This window comes from Salmo salar, chromosome ssa10 (genome assembly GCF_905237065.1).
Source record: "Salmo salar chromosome ssa10, Ssal_v3.1, whole genome shotgun sequence".
In the NCBI taxonomy this organism is placed as follows: domain Eukaryota; kingdom Metazoa; phylum Chordata; class Actinopteri; order Salmoniformes; family Salmonidae; genus Salmo; species Salmo salar.
In genome coordinates, this window is record NC_059451.1 from 9,278,471 (window position 1) to 9,290,489 (window position 12,019).

General features: G+C 47.0%; 1 protein-coding gene across 2 annotated transcripts in view; it reads right to left on the minus strand.

Annotated features, from left to right (window-relative positions):
- LOC106613480 (adhesion G-protein coupled receptor D2) overlaps nt 1–12,019 on the minus strand; it is a 167,014-nt gene that overhangs the window by 81,305 nt on the left and 73,690 nt on the right. The window contains exon 21 of one of the 2 annotated variants that reach the window (XM_014215752.2): nt 10,255–10,296. The exons of the other annotated variant lie outside the window; for it this stretch is intronic. Within the exon in view, the coding sequence (XP_014071227.2) occupies nt 10,255–10,296 (42 nt within the window). The remainder of the gene's footprint in view (nt 1–10,254; nt 10,297–12,019) is intronic. 2 annotated transcript variants of the gene reach the window in all.

A 12,019-nucleotide genomic window follows, 5' to 3' on the forward strand; every position in this document is an offset into this window, starting at 1 on the left:
CACACCTCCTCCTCCATGCTTCACGGTGGGAACTAAATATGCAGAAATCATCTGTTCACCTACTCCGCATCTCACAAAGACACAGCGGTTGGAACCAAAAACACATATTTGGACCAAAGGATTTGACCAAAGGACAGATTTCTACCGGTCTAATGTCCCTTCCTCGTGTCTCTTGGCCCAAGCAAGTATTTTCTTGCTTGGGCCAAGAATTATAAAAAATAAATAAATAACGTTTTTTCTTTTATTGGTGTCCTTTAGTAGTGGTTTCTTTGCAGCAATTCGACCATGAAGGCCTGATTCACGCAGTCTCCTCTGAACAGTTGATGTTGAGATGTGTCTGTTACTTGAACTCTGTGAAGCATTTATTTGGGTTGTAATTTCTGATGCTGGTAACTCTAATGAACTTATCCTCTGCAGCAGAGGTAACTCTGGGTCTTCCTTTCCTGTGGCAGTCCTCATTAGAGCCACTTTCATCATAGTGCTTGATGGTTTTTGAGACTGCACTTGAAGACACCTTCAAAGTTCTTGAAATTTTCTGCATTCACTGACCTTCATGTCTTAAAGTAATGATGGACTGTCGTTTCTCTTTGGTTATTTGAGCTGTTCTTGCCATAATATGGACTTGGTCTTTTACCAAATAGGGCTATTTTCTGTGTACCACCCCTACCTTGTCACAACACAACTGTTGGCTCAAATGCATTAAGAAGGAAAGTAATTCCACAAATTCACTTTTAAGAAGGCACACCTGTTAATTTAAATGCATTCCAGGAGACTACCTCATGAAGCTGATTGAGAGAATGCCAAGAGTGCAAAGCTGTCATCAAGGCAAAGGGTGGCTACTTTGAAGACTCTCAAATATAAAATATATTTTGATTTGTTTAACACTTTTTTTGTTACTACATGATTCCATATGTGTTATTTCATAGTTTTTATGTCTTCACTATTATTCTACAATGTAGAAAATAGTAAAAATAAAGAAAACTCTGCAATGAGTAGCTGTCTCCAAACTTTGGACTGGTACTGTATGTATATATATGTGAATGTGTATGAATGTATGTATTGTGGCGTACAGCAGGTCAGTCACCAGGGGGAGACTCGTCGAGGCCTGGTGGCAGACGAAGTCCACATCACGAGGAGATGGCTCCCTCTGCTGGACGTGCCAGGTCTCCCTGGTCTGCCACAAGTGGTGGAGAATGCGGGCATTCTGATAACGTGGTCAGATCAGGGTTGACGTTTACACAGCATCAGCATGGAGGAGTTGATAGCTCAGTTCGTCCGGGCCCAACAAGCACAACAGGTGGTTCAGGAACGAACACTGGAGGAACAGCGACTACAAAACGTCCGCCTCGTTGAGGAAATCAGGAAGCTGCAAGGAGGAGCATCTCCTGAATCACATCCCAACCAATTTTTAATCAAGCTAACGGAAGACGATGACATCGAAACATACCTCTGAACGGACAGCACTACGGGAAGGATGGCCAAGGCTGAAGTGGGCAAGTCTGCTGGCCCTTCCTCTTTGGGAATGCCCAAAAGGTGTATTGGGACCTGAACAATTAACAGGCGGCTAACTACGACTGACTCAAACGGGAGATACTCAGCCGCTACGGGTACAGCCTGGCCCATCGAGCTCAACTGTTCCACGACTGGAGGTTCGTACCCGACGCATCCCCCCCGAGCCCAGATGAGCGACCTACTGCGCGTCACCAGGGCATGGCTCCTCACCGACGTATCCACACTCTCCATCCTCGACAAAGTGGTCCTGGATCGCTTCTTACAGGTGCTACCCCCCGACATGAAGAGGGCAGCGAGTCTATGTGCGCCCCAGACCTTGGAGGGCCTCCTGGAAGCATTGGAGACGCATCAGAACACTCAGGCCCTGCTGAGTGGGAGCCGGGCCGAGTCGGCGACCCGTTTGAGGGGACGGAAGGACAGTCCCACCGCTGTGTACCCAGAACCGACAGTCGGCAGGGCCAAAGGACCACAAACCCGTAGTGAGACGGCTGGGGATAGGGCTGATCCGCCACCGATGACCCCAGGTAGATGGAGACCAAAGGAGGTGGTTTAAGTGTGGCACCCGGGGGCACATTGCCTGGAATCGCCTGGCTCAAGAGGAGTCGATGCCATCAGCAAGCCCCGGAGACGAGGTGCTATGTCACCTATGTGTTAAACAAATGAAAATATATTTTATATTTGAGAGTCTTCAAAGTCTGTCACCTATGTCACCTCCTGTTGGGTGCACCACGAATCAATTGCACCCATGGTCCCGGTGAAGGTTGACGGACACGACACGGAAGACCTATTAGACTCCGGAAGTATGGTTACGCTCGTAACCACGAGCCTGCTGAACCAGGAGACCGAACGTGGTAGGGAGATGTCCATTTCCTGTGTTCTTGGTGACACAAAGCGGTATCCAACCGTAAAGACCAACATAGTGACGCCACAAGGGACCTGCCAGATGTTGGTGGGTGCAGTACCAGAGTTGCTGGTACCTCTCCTAGTGGGATGGGATTGTCCGCTGTTCTCGGCCCTATGGGGGCACGAGCTGAAGAAAAAGATACAAGCCTGACGAAGAAGAGAGCGGGGACGACCCATCGCCTGTGCAGCCCGGAAGCAACTGGTTGACCAACCTGTATCTACGGGTCCGGAGTCGGAAGGGGCGCCGGAACCCGACCCCCCCCGGGGAACCACTGGAGGAGCCCAGCCTCCCCCTCCTCGATTTCGAGGGGCCAGTCGAGACACCCGCTGGGGGCCAACTGAGGGGACTATAAGCTGCCACACTCAAGTGATAGATGGACAGCTACTTCCGGGGGTGAGTGACTGACGATATCCCCATTTCCAAATCAAGAATAACCTTTTGTATCAGGTGTCGCGCCAGCAGTGGGAACTTTGAGAGGTATTGTTGCTGCCCCGACGGTATGTGGGAACCGCTCTTCAGCAGGGCCACACCCACCTGTTGGGGGCGCACCTGGGAATGGAGAAGACCCGGGAACGGATCGCCGCCCGGTTCCACTGGTCCGGGATGAGGAGGGCAGTGGAAGACTACTGTCGCAGCTGCCCGGAGTGTCAACTCACTGCCCCAAAAGCACACTTCCGAAACCCACTGGTCCCCCTATCGATCATCTGGGTGTCCTTTGAACGCGTCGCCATGGACATAGTGGGACCCCTGGTAAAAACAGCACGAGGTCACCGGTACATCCTGGCGATAGTAGATTATGCCACCCGGTAACCCGAGGCCATTCCCCTACGGGCGGCGGTATCCAAGGGAATCGCCCGGGAGCTGTTCCACCTCTTTAGCCGGGTGGGCATCCCGAACGAGATCCTGACAGACAAAGGTACTGAGTTTATGTCTCACCTAATGAAAGATTTGTGTGCTCTCCTGCAGATCAAGCAGATCCGGACCTCTGTCTTTCACCCGCAGACAGATGGGCTCATCTAGCGGTTCAATAAAATGCTCAAACAAATGCTGCGGAAGGTCATCGAGCAGGACGGGAAGAACTGGGACCAGATACTACCTCACCTAATGTTCTCAATCTGAGAAGTACCCCAGTCCTCCACTGGGTTTTCCCCTTTCGAACTCCTCTACGGGAGGAGGACACGCGGCCTACTGGACCTCGCCAAGGAGGTGTGGGAAGCCCAAGCGACCCCTTACGCAGCGTGGTAGAGCACGTGGAGACGATGAGGGAGCGAATGACAGCCATATGGCCAGTGGTAAGGGAACATATGAAGAAGGCCCAACGCGCCCAAGCCCAGGTCTACAATCGGAGAGCCCAGCCCCGAGAATTCCAAGTGGGAGACAGGGTGTTGGTATTAACCCCCACGGCCGAAAGTAAGTTCCTGGCAACATGGCATGGGCCATACGAGGTGATAGAGAAGCTGGGACCAGTGAATTATCATGTACTGCAGCCAGGGAGACGGAAACCCCAACCCCCACTCCTTCAACCACGTGAAGCTGTTGAAGGAGTGGCACGAGAGGACAGCCTTGGCCGTGTTATGGTCGGGACCCAGGACGCCAACGGTACCAGTGGTGGTCCCGAGCAATGAGGACCTTGACCCGGCCCAGAAGCAAGCGCTCAGGGAGCTCGTCGATCGGAACACAGTGGTCTTCTCCGAGAAGCCGGGCCGCGCGACCCTCATTGAACACCACATCCATACCCGGCCTGGGGAAATGGTACAAAAACGGCCATATCAGATTCCGGAGGCCTGAAGGAAGGCCGTGAAGCAGGAAGTGGAGGCTATGCTGAGGATGGGGGTTGTTGAAGAGTCCCACAGTGCATGGTGCAGCCCCATCGTGTTGGTGCCCAAACCGGACGGTAGCCTGCGCTTCTGTAATGATTTCCGTGGTGTGAACGACATCAGCTTGTTCAATGCCTACCCCATGCCGAGGGTGGACGAATATCCTTTGACATGACCAAAGGATATTGGCAGGTACCGTTGACTGCCTCCTCCCGGAAGAAGACGGCGTTTTCGACACCAGACGGTCTATATCAGTACCGGGTGCTCCTGTTCGGTCTCCAAGGAGCCTCACCCACATTCCAGCGCCTGATGGACAAAGTACTTCGACCCCACCAGCATTACGCAGCGTCCAATTTGGATGATATCATCATCCACAGCCAAGGTTGGGAAGAGCACCTGACACGCCTCCAGGCGGTGCTGGACGCACTCAGGCAAGACGGGTTGACAGTGAACCCCAAGAAATGCAAACTAGCGTTCGAGGAGGTGGAGTACCTGGGGTATTTGATCGGACGGGGGAACGTCAAGCCCCAGGAGAGGAAGGTTCACGCGGTACGTCACTGGCTCGTTCCACGTACCAAGACACAGATCAAGTCCTTTCTGGGACTGGCAGGATACTATTGCCTGTTTATCCCCAACTTTGCGGCTATAGCTTCCCCCCTCACCAATCTAACCAGGGCCCGCCTCCCGAAAACAGTGAAATGGACGGACGAGACAGAAGCGGCGTTCAGGCGCCTGAAGGATGCACTGTGCTCCCATCCGATTCTCGTAATGCCCGATTTCCAGGTGCCGATGTTGGTCCAGACGGATGCATGTGACATGGGACTATGGGCCGTTCTGTCCCAGATACACGATGGGGAGGAGCACCCCATCATGTACATAAACCAAATGCTAATACCTAGAGAGAAAAAGTACTAGATTGTTGAGAAAGACTGTCTAGCGGTGAAGTGGGCGCTAGATACTCTCAAGTATTACCTGTTAGGTACCCACTTCACCCTGGTCACTGACCATGCTCCCCTGGCCAGGGGAAGGGACACAAATGATCAGATTACCAGGCAGTTCTTGTCCCTTCAATGCTTCTCTTTTTCTGTTGTGCACAGGTCAGGGGCGAAACATGGAAACGTGGATGCCCTATCGAGAAGGGAGACATACGTCGCACTGACAACAGCCCCCTCCCCAACAGAGCTAAGGGGGGGGGGTGGGGGTGGCGTACAGCAGGTCAGCCACCAGGGGGAGACTCGTCGAGGCCTGGTGGCAGACGAAGTCTACATCACGAGGTGATGGCTCCCTCTGCTGGACGTGCCAGGTCTCGACGGTCTCTCCGGCCAGGAATAATTGGGGCTGATTGTTGTTGGTGGGTAATCAAGGGCTGATTGCTCACCAGCTATACGAGTCCCATAAAGCTGCCAGAAGGGCAGCACACAAGGATGGGGACTGGGGGAAGAAAGGTGACTTCCGTATAGTTGGAGACGGTGCCCGAGCTAGAAGGAGGGGGTTCAGTTCTTGTGCCCAACAGGATACAGCAAGACCTGGAGCCCAGAAGACGGTATCCCAGAGAGGGTCTCTTGGGGGAGACCTATCCTTTTCTTTTGATTTACTATTTAAATAAAGACCCGTGAAACCGAGCTAATCCTACTCTGTCCGTGTCTGATCTGTGTAAACGTTTTGACCAAACCCCCTGGTCTGCCACAGTATGTACAGTCGGAAGTTTACCACAGTATGAACAGTCGGAAGTTTACATACACTTAGGTTGGAGTCATTAAAACTTGTTTTTCAACCACTCCACAAATTTCTTGTTAACAAACTATAGTTTTGGCAAGTCGGTTAGGACATCTACAGTGGGGGAAAAAAGTATTTGATCCCCTGCTGATTTTGTACGTTTGCCCACTTACAAAGAAATGATCCGGCAATAATTTTAATGGTAGGTTTATATGAACAGTGAGAGACAGAATATCAACAAAAAAATCCAGAAAAACACATGTCAAAAATTTTATAAAATGATTTCCATTTTAATGAGGGAAATAAGTATTTGACCTCTCTGCAAAACATGACTTAGTACTTGGTGGCAAAACCCTTGTTGGCAATCACAGAGGTCAGACGTTTCTTGTAGTTGGCCACCAGGTTTGCACACATCTCAGGAGGGATTTTGTCCCACACCTCTTTGCAGATTTTCTCCAAGTCATTAAGGTTTCAAGGCTGACGTTTGGCAACTCGAACCTTCAGCTCCCTCCACAGATTTTCTATGGGATTAAGGTCTGGAGACTGGCAAGGCCACTCCAGGACCTTAATGTGCTTCTTCTTGAGCCACTCCTTTGTTGCCTTGGCCGTGTGTTTTGGGTCATTGTCATGCTGGAATACCCATCCACGACCCATTTTCAATGCCCTGGCTGAGGGAAGGAGGTTCTCACCCAAGATTTGACGGTACATGGCCCTGTCAAATGATGCGGTGAAGTTGTCCTGTCCCCTTAGCAGAAAAACACCCCCAAAGCATAATGTTTCCACCTCCATGTTTGACGGTGGAGATGGTTTTCTTGGGGTCATAGGCAGCATCCTCCTCCTCCAAACACGGCGAGTTGAGTTGATGCCAAAGAGCTCCATTTTGGTCTCATCTAACCACAACACTTTCACCAGTTGTCCTCTGAATCATTCAGATGTTCATTGGCAAACTTCAGACGGGCATGTATATGTATTCTTGAGCAGGGGGACCTTGCGGGCGCTACAGGATTTCAGTCCTTCATGGCATAGTGTGTTACCAATTGTTTTCTTGGTGACAATGGTCCCAGCTGCCTCGAGATCATTGACAAGATCCTCCCGTGTAGTTCTGGGCTGATTCCTCACCGTTCTCATGATCATTGCAACCCCACGAGGTGAGATCTTGCATGGAGCCCCAGGCCGAGGGATATTGACAATTCTTTTGTGTTTCTTCCATTTGCGAATAATCGTACCAGCTGTTGTCACCTTCTCGCCAAGCTGCTTGGCGATGGTCTTGTAGCCCATTCCAGCCTTGTGTAGGTCTACAATCTTGTCCCTGACATCCTTGGAGAGCTCTTTGGTCTTTGCCATGGTGGAGAGTTTGGAATCTGATTGTGGACATGTGTCTTTTTTACAGGTAACAAGCTGCGGTTAGGAGCACACCCTTTAAGAGTGTGCTCCTAATCTCAGCTCGTTACCTGTATAAAAGACACCTGGGAGCCAGAAATCTTTCTGATTGAGAGGGGGTCAAATACTTATTTCCCTCATTAAAATGCAAATCAATTTATAACATTTTTGACATGCGTTTTTCAGGATATTTTTGTTGTTATTCTGTCTCTCACTGTTCAAATAAACCTACCATTAAAATTATAGACTGATCCTTTCTTTATCAGTGGGTAAACGTACAAAATCAGCAGGGGATCAAATACTTTTTCCCCCCACTGTACTTTGTGCATGACACAAGTCATTTTTCCAACAATTGTTTACAGACAGATTATTTTACTTACAGTTCACTGTATCACAATTCCAGTGGGTCAGAAGTTTACATATACTAAGTTGACTGTGCATTTAAACATCTTGGAAAATTCCAGAAAATTATGTCATGGCTTTAGAAGCTTCTGATAGGCTAATTGACATAATTTGAGTCAATTGGAGGTGTACCTGTGGATGTATTTCTAGGCCTACCTTCAAACTCAGTGCCTCTTTGCTTGACATCATGGGAAAATCAAAAGAAATCAGCAAAGACCTCAGAAGGGGGAACAATTTCCAAACGCCTGAAGGTACCACGTTCATCTGTACAAACAACAGTACGCAAGTATAAACACCATGGGAGCACGCAGCCGTCATACCGTTCAGGAAGGAGACACGTTCTATCTCCTAGAGATGAAAGTACTTTGGTGCGAAAAGTGCAAATCAATCCCAGAACAACAGCAAAGAACCTTGTGAAGATGCTGGAGGAAACAGGTACAAAAGTATCTATATCCACAGTTAAACGAGTCCTATATCGGCATAACTTGAAGGGCCGCTCAGCAAGGAAGAAGCCACTGCTCCAAAACCGCTATAAAAAAGCCAGACTACGATTTGCAACTGCACATGGGCACAAAGATGGTACTTTTTGGAGAAATGTCCTCTGGTCTGATGAAACAAAAATAGAACTGTTTGACCATTATTACATTTGGAGGAAAAAGGGGGAGGCTTGCAAGCCGAAGAACACCATCCCAACTGTGAAGCATGGGGGTGGCAGCATCACATTGTGGGGGTGCTTTGCTGTAGGAGGGACTGGTGCACTTCACAAAATAGATGGCATCATGAGGAAGGACAATTATGTGGATATATTGAAGCAACATCTCAAGACATCAGTCAGGAATTTAAAGCTTGGTCGCAAATGTGAATTCCAAATGGACAATGTCCCCAAGCATCCTTCCAAAGTTGTGGCAAAATGGCTTAAGGACAACAAAGTCAAGGTATTGGAGTGGCCATCACAAAGCCCTGACCTCAATCCCATAGAAAATCTGTGGGCAGAACTGAAAAAGCGTGTGCGAGCAAGGAGGCCTACAAACCTGACTCAGTTACACCAGCTCTGTCAGGAGGAATGGGCCAAAATTCACCCAACTTGTTGTGGGAAGCTTATGGAAGGCTACCTGAAACGTTTGACCCAAGTTAAACAATTTAAAAACAATGCTACCAAATACTAATTGAGTGTATGTAAACTGTTAACCCACTGGGAATGTGGTGAAAGAAATACAAGCTGAAATAAATCTTTCTCTCTACTATTATTCTGACATTTCACATTCTTAAAATAAAAAGTGGTGATCCTAACTGACCTAAGACAGGGAATTTTTACAAGGATTAAATGTCAGGTATTGTGAAAAACTGAGTTTAAATGTATTTGGCTAAGGTGTATGGAAACTTCCGACTTCAACTGTATATACATACATACATACATACATACATACATACATACATACATACATACATACATACATACATACATACATACATACATACACACCTTAAAAGTGGGTGACTTCTCTAAAGTAACGAAAATGGTTATTCCTGTGTGACAATTTTTAATAACGCTATTTTGGACAAGGCCCAATAAAGATGACAGTAAAGTTGGATGTCTTTTTTTTAATCTTGGTCAGTAATTGTTTTGGTATTTTGGGGAGGTATCTTACAGAGAAGTATTTTTCTTGTGAAAACAAATGTCACTGTGAAGAACAACAACAGTCTACTTACTGTATTGTGAAAGCATATCCAAGTAATTGCAGGCTATTAACTTTGGTCAAAAGCAAATCAGAAGTGAGCTTAAATTCAAATATTTGAATCTCCTCAGTGAGAAGAAATCCGTTTCCATTCAGTCTTGCTGAATGTAAAAGCATCTCTAGGCAGAACAAGGTTAACATCTTGAAATGAGCAATTGGACTTCAGAAATAATCCTGCTCCACTTCAGCTTGACTATAATGTGTGTTATTTGCTTAAGCACTTTCAACTCCCGCCCTATTTACATGGCAATAGAAAAAAAGAACTATTTGACCAAGAGCGATTCATTCAATTGAACCTCATCCATAAAGTCAGATTCCCCCCCTTTTTGTATCCCAATGTAAATCTAAATGGTAATAACCAACCATCTCAATATGATACCTCGCCACTCCCTCCCATTCCTCAAGCTGCATATTGTTTTTCCCCATCGACAAAGCGCTAGATCCTCCAGTCCCTCTAGTCCTCCAGTGGCGGAGTAGCCCTATTGTCAGGATGCTAAATTGAAGACCGTGAGTTTAAAAACTTAAAGAGGCAGTGAAATATTAGCCAATGTGGGTGAGGAATGACTACGCTGAGTACCGGCCGTGTCAGTGTTTAATGGCGGTGGCTGGATGCATATAAGTTAGCTCAAGCATGAAGGGCAGTGGGACGCTCATGTGGAAAGCCTCCCCCCGCTCCCTAGTCCCCTTCCTTCAATCCGTCGCCCCCCTTTTAAACCGAGCGAGCCCATCAGAAACGTGTCATTTCTCTCATTCACTGCGACAGCCTTGAGACACAATGCAGACTTACCTCTGTGTTGTACACCCCATATATCAGGAAGATGAACAGGCCCTACACACACACACACACACACACACACACACACACACACACACACACACACACACACACACAGAGAAAAAAAGAGAGAAAAAAGTTGCTTTCTCTTTTATTATCTTGCGTCATGAATAACAATGTATTTCTATACCTACAGTATTTCAACGTATTTACACATATTTCTCTCTATGGAAAGGGAAAAGTGGACTTAGCTTAAGGCTGTTTTGTTTCTAGCGAGCCCTACAGAGTGGATTTGGAGGACTTAAGAGAGTGGAGAACTTCTTTAAACTGGGGCACTTCTGCGAGACAAGCATCTCTGCTGTGCGGTGTTCATCTTCGAGCCGATCAAAACCTGAAACCCAAGGTTTCCTCTGGCTTTACGGAACAGAAATATTTCACCCTCAAGTGGCCATGTTCAATTTGTGTTCCCTGGTAGATAGAGGCACGCAGACACACTCAGACAAACACATACACAGACAGACACACAAAAACACACATACATGTAGGAGTTTATAGAGAATAATCAGTCGAGGAGGCGAGCAAAAGAATGAAAGAAAAGGCAAATAAAGGAAGATATTTCAGGTTCACAAAACTCTGCGGCTAGTACTGGGCGCGCAAGAATGGAATGCCCTTGGGCACATAAAGGGCACATTTTTCATTAACCCATTGTTGTCTTTATTGAAAATACAAGCTGTAAATTCACCTTCACCCCATAATGCAGTCCTCCAACCGTAATAGGCACAGTGAAGAGACATGATTCACAAAGGAGGACTGCGGAATGCAGTCGCCACCCAAAAGATAAAAAAAAATGAAAGGGAAACATTTCCTATCAATTCCAAGGCTGTCACGAGTTTGGGCCTAATGTCAGACGAGGGCACTCTTCACAGTACAAACTTTTATCAATTTACATAAGAAAATAACATATTGTCCTTTTTTCTTTCTTGCTTCTTTTCTCATTTCTGATCTTTCAGCGGTTAGATGACACCTCTTGAATAGGCGACGTGGTCGGGGCATCAATCAAGAGCGAGTTTGGAACATCCAATTTGCCAGAGCAAGATCTCGATGCATCACCATTGACAACATGATTTGGAGGCCCCATTCGCGGTGACAGGCTTGATGGCCTATACGATGGCACCTCCAAACTGGGCTATCGCCCAACTCCTTTGGTCCTGCTTCTGTCCCCAAGGGACTGGCTTCTGTCTGTCTGGTGCCATCTTAGGACATCTGTCCTCTTTATCCAGCCACTCCAAAGGCCACACAAAACAAAATGGATGCACCAGGAGGTGTCACTGTCAATCTAACTATCTCATTACCTGACTCTAAAACTCAAAAGTATAAAAAAAAATATTACGAGAAAGGTGCACTTGTCAATATTGTCCTTTACATATGCTTGTTTTTATAACGGTGTGGTTATAGTTAAGACGCAAAAGGTTGCCCTTAAAACTCTGTATCGAAGTGCAGTGCTGAAAATTTACCCAACACACACACCAAAAAAACAATACCTAGAGACAGTAGGAGGTAATTTGCAACACATAACACATTGTATTGCATTAGAATTGCAATTTCCTCCTTATTGTTACAAATTAATTATCATGTTTTTGATCATTTCTTTTATTTGCAATTAATCTTTTGTTGTGTAGCAAACAAAGTGGGAAAACATCTCTCGCACATTACGAAAAATGATCAATTAGAATATAATTGAGTTAAAAATAAGTGGCATCAAAACAATAATGATGGA